Raw genomic sequence first — 11,754 nt, forward strand, 5'->3', positions numbered from 1 at the left:
CAAGGGCAGAGAGATAGGTTAGGACAAGGGCAGAGAGAGGGATAGGACAAGGGCAAGGAGAGAGAGAGGGGTTAGGATAAGGGAAGAGAGAGAGAGGGGTAAGAACAAGAGCATAGAGAGGGGGGTTATAGGACAAGTGCAGAGAGAGCTGGGTTAGGACAAGGGCTGAGGCAGATGGAGAAAGGTTAGGATAAGCAGAAGGAAGGTTATAGCAGAAGGAAGGTTATAGCAGAAGGAAGGTTATAGCAGAAGGAAGGTTATAGCAGAAGGAAGGTTATAGCAGAAGGAAGGTTATATCCATGGTAGAAGGGTGGTTGAGAGGGAAAGAGGAGAAAGGGAAGACGTAGAGAAAACAGTAGGGTTAATGTGTGGGCAACAGTGAGGTTTATAACGAGAGAGGGGCCCTAAACATTGAAAGGTGGGAGAGCGAGGGAAGAGGGCAAGAGAGAGAAGGATGGCCGACCGACGGAGGAAGTTCGGTAGCTAGATAGATAGATTGTGAAAATAGAGGACAGGGAAAAGAAGGAAATAAGGGCATGGTGTAAGGAATGAGATGAGGAGGAGGAGGAGAGAAAGGGTAGAGAGAGACCTGTTCGAGGAGACGGACTGCAGGAGGCAGACTACGAGACGGAGGGAGAGACGGAAAGCTGTCAAGAGGAGACGGAACACAGGAGGCAGACTACGAGACGGAGGGAGAGACGGAAAGCTGTCAAGAGGAGATGGAACACAGGAGGCAGACTACGAGACGGAGAGAGAGACGGAAAGTTGTCAAGAGGAGACGGAACACAGGAGGCAGACTACGAGACGGAGCGAGAGACGGAAAGCTGTCAAGAGGAGACGGAACACAGGAGGCAGACTACGAGACGGAGCGAGAGACGGAAAGCTGTCAAGAGGAGACGGAACACAGGAGGCAGACTACGAGACGGAGGGAGAGACGGAAAGCTGTCAAGAGGAGACGGAACACAGGAGGCAGACTACGAGACGGAGCGAGAGACGGAAAGCTGTCAAGAGGAGACGGAACACAGGAGGCAGACTACGAGATGGAAAGCTGTCAAGAGGAGACGGAACACAGGAGGCAGACTACGAGACGGAGGGAGAGACGGAAAGCTGTCAAGAGGAGACGGAACACAGGAGGCAGACTACGAGACGGAGAGAGAGACGGAAAGCTGTCAAGAGGAGACGGAACACAGGAGGCAGACTACGAGACGGAGCGAGAGACGGAAAGCTGTCAAGAGGAGACGGAACACAGGAGGCAGACTACGAGACGGAGGGAGAGACGGAAAGCTGTCAAGAGGAGACGGAACACAGGAGGCAGACTACGAGACGGAGAGAGAGACGGAAAGCTGTCAAGAGGAGACGGAACACAGGAGGCAGACTACGAGACGGAGAGAGAGACGGAAAGTTGTCAAGAGGAGACGGAACACAGGAGGCAGACTACGAGACGGAGGGAGAGACGGAAAGCTGTCAAGAGGAGACGGAACACAGGAGGCAGACTACGAGACGGAGAGAGAGACGGAAAGTTGTCAAGAGGAGACGGAACACAGGAGGCAGACTACGAGATGGAAAGCTGTCAAGAGGAGACGGAACACAGGAGGCAGACTACGAGACGGAGAGAGAGACGGAAAGCTGTCAAGAGGAGACGGAACACAGGAGGCAGACTACGAGACGGAGGGAGAGACGGAAAGCTGTCAAGAGGAGACGGAACACAGGAGGCAGACTACGAGACGGAGAGAGAGACGGAAAGCTGTCAAGAGGAGACGGAGCACAGGAGGCAGACTACGAGACGGAGAGAATGGGGGAGAGAGGGAAGGGGTAGGGAGAGAGAGGAGGGAGAGCTGTCAAGAGGAGACGGAGTGCAGGAGGCAGACTACGAGACGGAGGGGGGGGAAGGGTAGAGAGAGGGAAGGGGAGAGAGGGAAGGGGTAGGGAGAGAGAGAGAGAGAGGGAAGGGGAGAGAGGGAAGGGGTAGGGAGAGAGAGGAGAGAATGGGGGAGAGAGGGAAGGGGTAGGGAGAGAGAGGAGTGAATGGGGGAGAGAGGGAAGGGGTAGAGAGAGAGAGGAGTGAATGGGGGAGAGAGGGAAGGGGTAGGGAGTGTATGGGGGAGAGGGGGAAGGGGTAGGGAGAGAGGGGAGTGTATGGGGAGAGAGGGAAGGGGTAGGGAGAGAGAGGAGTGAATGGGGGAGAGAGGGAAGGGGTAGAGAGAGAGAGGAGTGAATGGGGGAGAGAGGGAAGGGGTAGGGAGAGAGAGGGAAGGGGTAGGGAGAGAGGGGAGTGTATGGGGGAGAGAGGGAAGGGGTAGGGAGAGAGGGGAGTGTATGGGGGAGAGAGGGAAGGGGTAGGGAGAGAGAGGAGTGAATGGGGGAGAGAGGGAAGGGGTAGGGAGTGTATGGGGGAGAGGGGGAAGGGGTAGGGAGAGAGGGGAGTGTATGGGGAGAGAGGGAAGGGGTAGGGAGAGAGAGGAGTGAATGGGGGAGAGAGGGAAGGGGTAGGGAGAGAGGGAAGGGGAGAGAGGAGTGAATGGGGGAGAGAGGGAAGGGGAGAGAAAATGGGGGAGAGAGAGAAAGAGGGAGTGTATATTGGAGTTGAAGAAGTGGAGAGGTTTCACTGGAGTTCAAAAGTGCAAGAGAGAGTCGAGGGGAAAGGAGAGGACGAGGAAAGAGGAAGAGGGATGGATGAGGGAACGGGGGGATGGATGAGGGAACGGGGGGATGGATGAGGGAACGGGGGAATGGATGAGGGAACGGGGGAATGGATGAGGGAACGGGGGGATGGATGAGGGAACGGGGGGATGGATGAGGGAACGGGGGAATGGATGAGGGAACGGGGGGATGGATGAGGGAACGGGGGGATGGATGAGGGAACGGGGGGATGGATGAGGGAACGGGGGGATGGATGAGGGAACGGGGGGATGGATGAGGGAACGGGGGAATGGATGAGGGAACGGGGGGATGGATGAGGGAACGGGGGGATGGATGAGGGAACGGGGGAATGGATGAGGGAACGGGGGGATGGATGAGGGAACGGGGGGATGGATGAGGGAACGGGGGGATGGATGAGGGAACGGGGGGATGGATGAGGGAACGGGGGGATGGATGAGGGAACGGGGGGATGGATGAGGGAACGGGGGAATGGATGAGGGAACGGGGGGATGGATGAGGGAACGGGGGGATGGATGAGGGAACGGGGGGATGGATGAGGGAACGGGGGGATGGATGAGGGAACGGGGGGATGGATGAGGGAACGGGGGAATGGATGAGGGAACGGGGGGATGGATGAGGGAACGGGGGGATGGATGAGGGAACGGGGGGATGGATGAGGGAACGGGGGGATGGATGAGGGAACGGGGGGATGGATGAGGGAACGGGGGAATGGATGAGGGAACGGGGGGATGGATGAGGGAACGGGGGGATGGATGTGGGAACGGGGGGAATGGTGGAAAGGGAATGGTGTTGAAAGGTGTGGCCTCGTCCTCAGGGTCACTCTTTCCTCCCCTCTCTCTCGTTCCCTCGTTTGGTTTCTGCGAGTGTTTGTTTTGTTTTAGATTTGTTGTGCTCTTTTACTCTTTTCCTCCTCTCTCTCTCCTGTTTTTTATTGTCCTTTGTTTTAGTCTCACTACATCTCTGAAAGATGACCGTTGTGTGTGTCGGCTCTGAGATTGTTTGTGTCGTGGCAGCTCTGACCTTCACCCTCGGTCCACTGGCACAGAGCCGTACAGAAGACTGTTTAACGATAATAACACGTTTCAGATTCCATGTTCTTGGATCTATTCACTAATCAATAGAAATCACATCCTAATACTCTTATTCAATATCCTGTAAATATTTCAACAATAGAAAAATTTCAAAAAATTTCAGAGACAGAAGAGAGAAGTACTCCAACTAAACCAGAGAAGGTAGTACTCCAACTAAACCAGAGAAGGTAGTACTCCCACTATACCAGAGAAGGTAGTACTCCCACTATACCAGAGAAGGTAGTACTCCCACTATACCAGAGAAGGTAGTACTCCCACTAAACCAGAGAAGGTAGTACTCCCACTAAACCAGAGAAGGTAATACTCCCTCTAAACCAGAGAAGGTAGTACTCCCACTAAACCAGAGAAGGTAGTACTCCCACTATACCAGAGAAGGTAGTACTCCCACTATACCAGAGAAGGTAGTACTCCCACTATACCAGAGAAGGTAGTACTCCCACTAAACCAGAGAAGGTAGTACTCCCACTAAACCAGAGAAGGTAATACTCCCTCTAAACCAGAGAAGGTAGTACTCCCACTATACCAGAGAAGGTAGTACTCCCACTAAACCAGAGAAGGTAGTACTCCCACTAAACCAGAGAAGGTAGTACTCCCACTATACCAGAGAAGGTAGTACTCCCACTATACCAGAGAAGGTAGTACTCCCACTAAACCAGAGAATGTAGTACTCCCTCTAAACAGGAGAAGGTAGTACTCCCACTATACCAGAGAAGGTAGTACTCCCACTAAACCAGAGAAGGTAGTACTCCCACTATACCAGAGAAGGTAGTACTCCCACTATACCAGAGAAAGTAGTACTCCCACTATACCAGAGAAGGTAGTACTCCCACTATATCAGAGAAGGTAGTACTCCAACTCTACCAGAGAAGGTAGTACTCCAACTAATCCAGAGAAGGTAGTACTCCCACTAAACCAGAGAAGGGAGTACTACCACTATACCAGAGAAGGTAGTACTCCCACTAAACCAGAGAATGTAGTACTCCCACTATACCAGAGAAGGTAGTACTCCCACTAAACCAGAGAATGTAGTACTCCCACTATACCAGAGAAGGTAGTACTCCCACTATACCAGAGAAGGTAGTACTCCCACTATACCACAGAAGGTAGTACTCCCACTATACCAGAGAAAGTAGTACTCCCACTATACCAGAGAAGGTAGGACTCCCACTATACCAGCGAAGGTAGTACTCCCACAATACCAGAGAAGGTAGTACTCCCACTATACCAGAGAAGGTAGTACTCCCACTATATCAGAGAAGGTAGTACTCCAACTCTACCAGAGAAGGTAGTACTCCAACTAATCCAGAGAAGGTAGTACTCCCACTAAACCAGAGAAGGGAGTACTACCACTATACCAGAGAAGGTAGTACTCCCACTAAACCAGAGAATGTAGTACTCCCACTATACCAGAGAAGGTAGTACTCCCACTATACCAGAGAAGGTAGTACTCCCACTATACCACAGAAGGTAGTACTCCCACTATACCAGAGAAAGTAGTACTCCCACTATACCAGAGAAGGTAGGACTCCCACTATACCAGCGAAGGTAGTACTCCCACAATACCAGAGAAGGTAGTACTCCCACTATACCAGAGAAGGTAGTACTCCCACTATACCAGAGAAGGTAGTACTCCCACTATAACAGAGAAGGTAGTACTCCCACTATACCAGAGATGGTAGTACTCCAACTATACCAGAGAAGGTAGTACTCCAACTATACCAGAGAAGGTAGTACTCCAACTCTACCAGAGAAGGTAGTACTCCCACTAAACCAGAGAAGGTAGTACTCCCACTATACCAGAGATGGTAGTACTCCAACTATACCAGAGAAGGTAGTACCCCAACTATACCAGAGAAGGTCGTACTCCAACTAAACCAGAGAAGGTAGTACTCCAACTAAACCAGAGAAGGTAGTACTCCCACTAAACCAGAGAAGGTAGTACTCCCACTATATCAGAGAAGGTAGTACTCCCACTATACCAGAGAAGGTAGTACTCCAACTATACCAGAGAAGGTAGTACTCCAACTATACCAGAGAAGGTAGTACTCCAACTATACCAGAGAAGGTAGTACTCCAACTAAACCAGAGAAGGTAGTACTCCCACTATACCAGAGATGGTAGTACTCCCACTAAACCAGAGAAGGTAGTACTCCAACTCTACCAGAGAAGGTAGTACTCCCACTATACCAGAGATGGTAGTACTCCAACTATACCAGAGAAGGTAGTACTCCAACTATACCAGAGAAGGTAGTACTCCAACTCTACCAGAGAAGGTAGTACTCCCACTAAACCAGAGAAGGTAGTACTCCCACTATACCAGAGATGGTAGTACTCCAACTATACCAGAGAAGGTAGTACCCCAACTATACCAGAGAAGGTCGTACTCCAACTAAACCAGAGAAGGTAGTACTCCAACTAAACCAGAGAAGGTAGTACTCCCACTAAACCAGAGACGGTAGTACTCCCACTATATCAGAGAAGGTAGTACTCCCACTATACCAGAGAAGGTAGTACTCCAACTATACCAGAGAAGGAAGTACTCCAACTATACCAGAGAAGGTAGTACTCCCACTATACCAGAGAAGGTAGTACTCCAACTATACCAGAGAAGGTAGTACTCCAACTAAACCAGAGAAGGTAGTACTCCAACTAAACCAGAGAAGGTAGTACTCCCACTATACCAGAGAAGGTAATACTCCCTCTAAACCAGAGAAGGTAGTACTCCCACTAAACCAGAGAAGGTAGTACTCCCACTATACCAGAGAAGGTAGTACTCCCACTATACCAGAGAAGGTAGTACTCCCACTATACCAGAGAAGGTAGTACTCCCACTAAACCAGAGAAGGTAGTACTCCCACTAAACCAGAGAAGGTAATACTCCCTCTAAACCAGAGAAGGTAGTACTCCCACTATACCAGAGAAGGTAGTACTCCCACTAAACCAGAGAAGGTAGTACTCCCACTAAACCAGAGAAGGTAGTACTCCCACTACACCAGAGAAGGTAGTACTCCCACTATACCAGAGAAGGTAGTACTCCCACTAAACCAGAGAAGGTAGTACTCCCACTATACCAGAGAAGGTAGTACTCCCACTATACCAGAGAAAGTAGTACTCCCACTATACCAGAGAAGGTAGTACTCCCACTATATCAGAGAAGGTAGTACTCCAACTCTACCAGAGAAAGTAGTACTCCCACTATACCAGAGAAGGTAGTACTCCCACTATATCAGAGAAGGTAGTACTCCAACTCTACCAGAGAAGGTAGTACTCCAACTAATCCAGAGAAGGTAGTACTCCCACTATACCAGAGAAGGTAGTACTCCCACTATACCAGAGAAGGTAGTACTCCCACTATACCACAGAAGGTAGTACTCCCACTATACCAGAGAAAGTAGTACTCCCACTATACCAGAGAAGGTAGGACTCCCACTATACCAGCGAAGGTAGTACTCCCACAATACCAGAGAAGGTAGTACTCCCACTATACCAGAGAAGGTAGTACTCCCACTATATCAGAGAAGGTAGTACTCCAACTCTACCAGAGAAGGTAGTACTCCAACTAATCCAGAGAAGGTAGTACTCCCACTAAACCAGAGAAGGGAGTACTACCACTATACCAGAGAAGGTAGTACTCCCACTAAACCAGAGAATGTAGTACTCCCACTATACCAGAGAAGGTAGTACTCCCACTATACCAGAGAAGGTAGTACTCCCACTATACCACAGAAGGTAGTACTCCCACTATACCAGAGAAAGTAGTACTCCCACTATACCAGAGAAGGTAGGACTCCCACTATACCAGCGAAGGTAGTACTCCCACAATACCAGAGAAGGTAGTACTCCCACTATACCAGAGAAGGTAGTACTCCCACTATACCAGAGAAGGTAGTACTCCCACTATAACAGAGAAGGTAGTACTCCCACTATACCAGAGATGGTAGTACTCCAACTATACCAGAGAAGGTAGTACTCCAACTATACCAGAGAAGGTAGTACTCCAACTCTACCAGAGAAGGTAGTACTCCCACTAAACCAGAGAAGGTAGTACTCCCACTATACCAGAGATGGTAGTACTCCAACTATACCAGAGAAGGTAGTACCCCAACTATACCAGAGAAGGTCGTACTCCAACTAAACCAGAGAAGGTAGTACTCCAACTAAACCAGAGAAGGTAGTACTCCCACTAAACCAGAGAAGGTAGTACTCCCACTATATCAGAGAAGGTAGTACTCCCACTATACCAGAGAAGGTAGTACTCCAACTATACCAGAGAAGGTAGTACTCCAACTATACCAGAGAAGGTAGTACTCCAACTATACCAGAGAAGGTAGTACTCCAACTAAACCAGAGAAGGTAGTACTCCCACTATACCAGAGATGGTAGTACTCCCACTAAACCAGAGAAGGTAGTACTCCAACTCTACCAGAGAAGGTAGTACTCCCACTATACCAGAGATGGTAGTACTCCAACTATACCAGAGAAGGTAGTACTCCAACTATACCAGAGAAGGTAGTACTCCAACTCTACCAGAGAAGGTAGTACTCCCACTAAACCAGAGAAGGTAGTACTCCCACTATACCAGAGATGGTAGTACTCCAACTATACCAGAGAAGGTAGTACCCCAACTATACCAGAGAAGGTCGTACTCCAACTAAACCAGAGAAGGTAGTACTCCAACTAAACCAGAGAAGGTAGTACTCCCACTAAACCAGAGACGGTAGTACTCCCACTATATCAGAGAAGGTAGTACTCCCACTATACCAGAGAAGGTAGTACTCCAACTATACCAGAGAAGGAAGTACTCCAACTATACCAGAGAAGGTAGTACTCCCACTATACCAGAGAAGGTAGTACTCCAACTATACCAGAGAAGGTAGTACTCCAACTAAACCAGAGAAGGTAGTACTCCCACTATACCAGAGATGGTAGTACTCCCACTAAACCAGAGAAGGTAGTACTCCCACTATACCAGAGAAGGTAGTACTCCCACTATACCAGAGAAGGTAGTACTCCAACTAAACCAGAGATGGTAGTACTCCCACTATACCAGAGAAGGTAGTACTCCAACTAAACCAGAGAAGGTAGTACTCCAACTCTACCAGAGAAGGTAGTACTCCAACTAAACCAGAGAAGGTAGTACTCCCACTATACCAGAGAAGGTAGTACTCCCACTAAACCAGAGAAGGAAGTACTCCAACTATACCAGAGAAGGAAGTACTCCAACTATACCAGAGAAGGAAGTACTCCAACTATACCAGAGAAGGTAGTACTCCCACTATACCAGAGAAGGTAGTACTCCCACTATACCAGAGAAGGAAGTACTCCAACTATACCAGAGAAGGTAGTACTCCCACTATACCAGAGACGGTAGTACTCCCACTATACCAGAGAAGGTAGTACTGCCACTATACCAGATAAGGTAGTACTCCCACTATACCAGAGAAGGTAGTACTCCAACTATACCAGAGAAGGTAGTACTCCAACTATACCAGAGAAGGTAGTACTCCCACTATACCAGAGACGGTAGTACTCCCACTATACCAGAGATGGTAGTACTCCAACTAAACCAGAGAAGGTAGTACTCCCACTATTCCAGAGAAGGTAGTACTCCCACTATACCAGAGAAGGTAGTACTCCAACTATACCAGAGAAGGTAGTACTCCCACTATACCAGAGACGGTAGTACTCCCACTATACCAGAGAAGGGAGTACTCCCACTATACCAGAGAAGGTAGTACTCCCACTATACCAGAGAAGGTAGTACTCCCACTATACCAGAGAAGGTAGTACTCCAACTATACCAGAGAAGGTAGTACTACCACTATACCAGAGAAGGGAGTACTCCCACTATACCAGAGAAGGGAGTACTCCCACTATACCAGAGAAGGGAGTACTCCCACTATACCAGAGAAGGTAGCACTCCCACTATACCAGAGAAGGGAGTACTCCCACTATACCAGAGAAGGTAGTACTCCCACTATACCAGAGAAGGTAGTACTCCCACTATACCAGAGAAGGTAGTACTCCCACTATACCAGAGAAGGTAGTACTCCCACTATACCAGAGAAGGTAGTACTCCAACTATACCAGAGAAGGTAGTACTCCCACTATACCAGATACGGTAGTACTCCCACTATACCAGAGAAGGTAGTACTCCCACTATACCAGAGAAGGTAGTACTCCCACTAAACCAGGGAAGGTAGTACTCTGGGTGGGAGGAGAGATGGTGGAGAAGAGGGAGAGAGACGGGGGGAGGAGAGATGGTGGAGAAAAGGGAGAGAGACGGGGGGAGGAGAGATGGTGGAGAAGAGGGAGAGAGACGGGGGAGAAGAGAGTGAGAGAGAGAGACGGGGGAGAGGAGAGATGGTGAGGAAGAGGGAGAGAAACTGGGGGGAGGAGAGATGGTGGAGAAGACGGAGAGAGACGGGGGGGAGGAGAGATGGTGGAGAAGAGGGAGAGAGACGGGGGGGGTGAGAGACAGGGGTGGGGGGGTGGAGAAGAGGGAGAGAGAAGGGGGGTGGGGGGTGGAGAAGAGGGAGAGAGACGGGGGTTAGGGGGTGGTGGAGAAGAGGGATAGAGACGGGGGGTGGGGGGGGTGGAGAAGAGGAAGAGGGAGAGAGAGAGACGGGGGGTGGGGGGGGTGGAGAAGAGGGAGAGAGATGGGGGGAGAGAAAACAAAACAGAGGTCTTGATTGGAAATGGGATTCCAGGTCCCCAGTAAAAATAAATGAAGTGTGTTTTTGGACGGTAATCGTCTTCAAATGCAATGAGACCATGATGCGCTTCAGGGTGTGTGTGTGTGTGTGTGTGTGTGTGTGTGTGTGTGTGTGTGTGTGTGTGTGTGTGTGTGTGTGTGTGTGTGTGTGTGTGTGTGTGTGTGTGTGTGTGTGTGTGTGTGTGTGTGTGTGTGTGTGTGTGTGTGTGTGTGTGTGTGTGTTCCCTGGTGAAACGGTCCAAGCCAGCCCCCCACTAAGAGTTCTGGCAGTAGAGAACATTCCAGAATCTAGAAGGTCTGTTCATGACTGGGGTTCTCTGCATTAGGCCCTGTAGTCACCGGCAAATGTGGCACTGCACTGTCCTCCACCTCTCGTCCTCTACCTCTCGTCCTCTACCTCTCTCCCTCCAGCTGGACCCTCTCTCCCTCCACCTCTCGTCCTCCACCTCTCGTCCTCTACCTCTCTCCCTCCAGCTGGACCCTCTCGTCCTCTACCTCTCTCCCTCCAGCTGGACCCTCTCTCCCTCCACCTCTCGTCCTCCACCTCTCGTCCTCTACCTCTCTCCCTCCAGCTGGACCCTCTCTCCCTCCACCTCTCGTCCTCCAGCTGGACCCTCTCTCCCTCCACCTCTCTCCCTCCAGCTGGACCCTCTCGTCCTCCACCTCTCGTCCTCCAGCTGGACCCTCTCGTCCTCCACCTCTCTCCCTCCAGCTGGACCCTCTCGTCCTCCAGCTGGACCCTCTCTCCCTCCACCTCTCTCCCTCCAGCTGGACCCTCTCTCCCTCCAGCTGGACCCTCTCGTCCTCCACCTCTCTCCCTCCAGCTGGACCCTCTCTCCCTCCACCTCTCTCCCTCCGGCTGGACCCTCTCTCCCTCTACCTCTCGTCCTCCAGCTGGACCCTCTCTCCCTCCACCTCTCGTCCTCCAGCTGGACCCTCTCGTCCTCCACCTCTCTCCCTCCAGCTGGACCCTCTCTCCCTCCAGCTGGACCCACTCTCCCTCCACCTCTCTCCCTCCAGCTGGACCCTCTCGTCCTCCACCTCTCTCCCTCCAGCTGGACCCTCTCTCCCTCCACCTCTCTCCCTCCAGCTGGACCCTCTCGTCCTCCAGCTGGATCCTCTCTCCCTCCAGCTGGACCCTCTCTCCCTCCAGCTGGACCCTCTCGTCCTCCAGCTGGATCCTCACGTCCTCCACCTCTCTCCCTCCAGCTGGACCCTCTCGTCCTCCAGCTGGACCCTCTCTCCCTCCAGCTGGACCCTCTCTCCCTCCACCTCTCGTCCTCCAGC

The 11,754-nt window shown here is 51.0% G+C and overlaps 1 protein-coding gene across 1 annotated transcript; it reads left to right on the forward strand.

The window, feature by feature from the left end:
- Positions 1 to 553: 553 nt before the first annotated feature.
- LOC139533372 (trichohyalin-like) lies at positions 554 to 1,816 on the forward strand. The gene has a single exon (XM_071331417.1). The coding sequence runs from the start codon at positions 554 to 556 to the stop codon at positions 1,814 to 1,816; it is 1,263 nt and encodes a 420-aa protein (XP_071187518.1).
- The last annotated feature ends 9,938 nt before the right edge of the window (positions 1,817 to 11,754 follow it).

The sequence above is a fragment of the Salvelinus alpinus genome, chromosome 11 (assembly GCF_045679555.1).
Source record: "Salvelinus alpinus chromosome 11, SLU_Salpinus.1, whole genome shotgun sequence".
Lineage (NCBI taxonomy): Eukaryota > Metazoa > Chordata > Actinopteri > Salmoniformes > Salmonidae > Salvelinus > Salvelinus alpinus.